This window comes from Nestor notabilis, unplaced genomic scaffold (assembly GCF_000696875.1).
Source record: "Nestor notabilis isolate BGI_N333 unplaced genomic scaffold, ASM69687v1 scaffold4389, whole genome shotgun sequence".
Taxonomy (NCBI): Eukaryota; Metazoa; Chordata; class Aves; order Psittaciformes; family Psittacidae; genus Nestor; species Nestor notabilis.
In genome coordinates, this window is record NW_009943124.1 from 20,128 (window position 1) to 22,350 (window position 2,223).

At 45.7% G+C, this 2,223-nt stretch overlaps 1 protein-coding gene across 1 annotated transcript in view; it reads right to left on the reverse strand.

Moving 5' to 3' along the window:
* The window catches only part of METTL20 (methyltransferase like 20), a 4,229-nt gene extending 2,330 nt beyond the window's left edge, over positions 1-1,899 (reverse strand). Inside the window, exon 1 of the mRNA XM_010021736.1 lies at positions 1,577-1,899. Coding sequence (XP_010020038.1) covers positions 1,577-1,899 — 323 coding nt within the window. The remainder of the gene's footprint in view (positions 1-1,576) is intronic.
* Between the last annotated feature and the right edge of the window lie 324 nt (positions 1,900-2,223).

Sequence of the window (2,223 nt, forward strand, 5' to 3'; positions counted from 1 at the left end):
ATGAGGCCTAGTAAGAGTGTCAAGTGTTAATGGCACCTAATGGCTAGAGCCCAGCACATCTGTATGCAGATTCCTAGGACCCCAGCTTGGGAAAACAAAAGACAACCCACCCTCATACTAAACAGTTCAAGCCATTTAGAGACAACAGCAGGAAGGTCGAGACCAGGACTGAAGTTACAGAACACCCACATCAGAATAAACCAGGAGACATGAAGATGGCCTGACATTCCTTGCCTCTTGTCCTACATGTCATCACAAGAAATCTTACCAGTTTAGACATGCAGAACTTGGTGCTTTTGAGTATGTGGCTATAAATCCAGTGAGTGAAACTGGCTCAGTTTTAATGAAAATTACCTTCTCCCATGGCACCCACACAGAGCATTATGCTGCTGTTGGGGACTGCTGTCTGCCATGGTGGGTTAACAAGGTGCCCTGGGTTTCACCAAGAGGAACAGCTTGAAATAGGAGACTCCTGATGCCGTGGAAACGCCAACCATGAAACCAGCAGAGTTATGGAAGCAGCATGTTTTCAGGCTCCCTTTTTACTTTTCCAGATTATGCAGCTAGTTTCTGACATCCCTAATACATCAAACAAGTGCTTAAACAATAATTCAATGATGCATTGAAATGTCAGATAATTATTGCTACCCAAATACCTGGGCATATGGATCATACAATAACAAATGTAGATACTACATTACCCAGTTTAATTATGCAATATTTAGGAGCACTCAAGTTCATCTACATGGCACACTAATCAACTCATAATTTAACTGTAAGACTCATCTTTCTCCTGGTCAAAAATACCTTCCTTTTATGCTCTCTGGCAGTAAAACGGTAAAGCCCCAATTCAGATCCTTCCCTTTCATCAATGTGGGGGATGTCTGACAGCTTCTTCTTTGCAATTACAAGGTTTTGCTGCTGTTCAAAGTGACAGATCTGATTTTACAGAATAAAAGAACCTTAACTAGTTCCTGGGAATCAGGAACATTAAAGACATTTTGACAGTAAGTAGCTAAAACCAAAATGTGGCTGTAGATGCAACTAAAAGCCACAATATGGCTTGACAATAAGGCTGCTGAAATCTGACATGAGGGGAATGATTCAGGCTACCCAGCACACCAAGTGCAGCAGCATAAACCTACTTTTCTCAATAGACCATACTTCTGTCTGTCTCCTACCACAAAAAAAAATAACCAAACCCACATATTATGACAAAACAGCAATCCTCCTGTTCAGAGTGACAATGAGTGATAGAATTAAACACCTCACTAGGTTTTGATGGCAGCTACACAGCCCTCCGCAGACCCAAATTCAGCCCCGTTGTCAACACACATCGCCACTGAAGACAACGGATTTCAAGAGCTCGAAGTTATTCTATAAACAGCAGGTGCTGAACCTTCACTGCCAACCGGAAAAGGTTGTCTCTCTCCTGTATATGCAGAGAGGAGCATGGATAATGCACTCTCATACAGGGCAAATACACATCACTAGGATCACTACAAATACAGCTAGGTCTGACATCCTTGGCCCATGGCAAACTGGACTTAGAACTTCAGTGATGCATGCTGGTTACCTGGAGAGGGCTTGGCCTCCTGGCCAGTAAATAGCCCAGAACGGGTCCCCATAAGGCCACAGGTCAGGTTTCTCCTTCCAGAACTTGCAGCGAGGTGTGAGGAGGCGCAGTCGTATCTCTGGTGTGAGGTGCCCACTGCTGGTGACCTCTGTGTTCTCCTCCAAAAATGCTCTAACCTCAGGGTCCAGAGACTTGCCGGTGCTCCAATGGCTGCAGTGCTTCCAGCACAGAGAGGGGCCTCCTCCCCTCCTGCTCCTCCAAGCCTTGGCAAAGGTGTCCTGCCTGCCCAAGAGGAGGAGCCGCTTCCAGCTGCGGAAGGCCATGTCTCCCCAGGAGAGCTCAGAGCACAACTTATCTGAAGCAGGTGATGAGGCAGAAAGCTTGAAACAAACTCACAGGATGTTGTTTTTCATAGCAATGAATGGCAATTCCTAAAAGGAGAACAATGTCAGTGGTGTTTCTTCAGTGACTTCAAGGCTACGCACCACCAGGGTTTTAGGAGAAGGAGGTGCATGTGCTGTGGTGTGACCATGAATGCGCGCCTTGCTCCTGCCCAAAGAGCCTTTGGAACCTGAAAGAAGTGGTATTTAAGGAAGAAGCTACCAATCCACCAATTCAGGAGAGTGCTATAAACATACCCAGTGAGA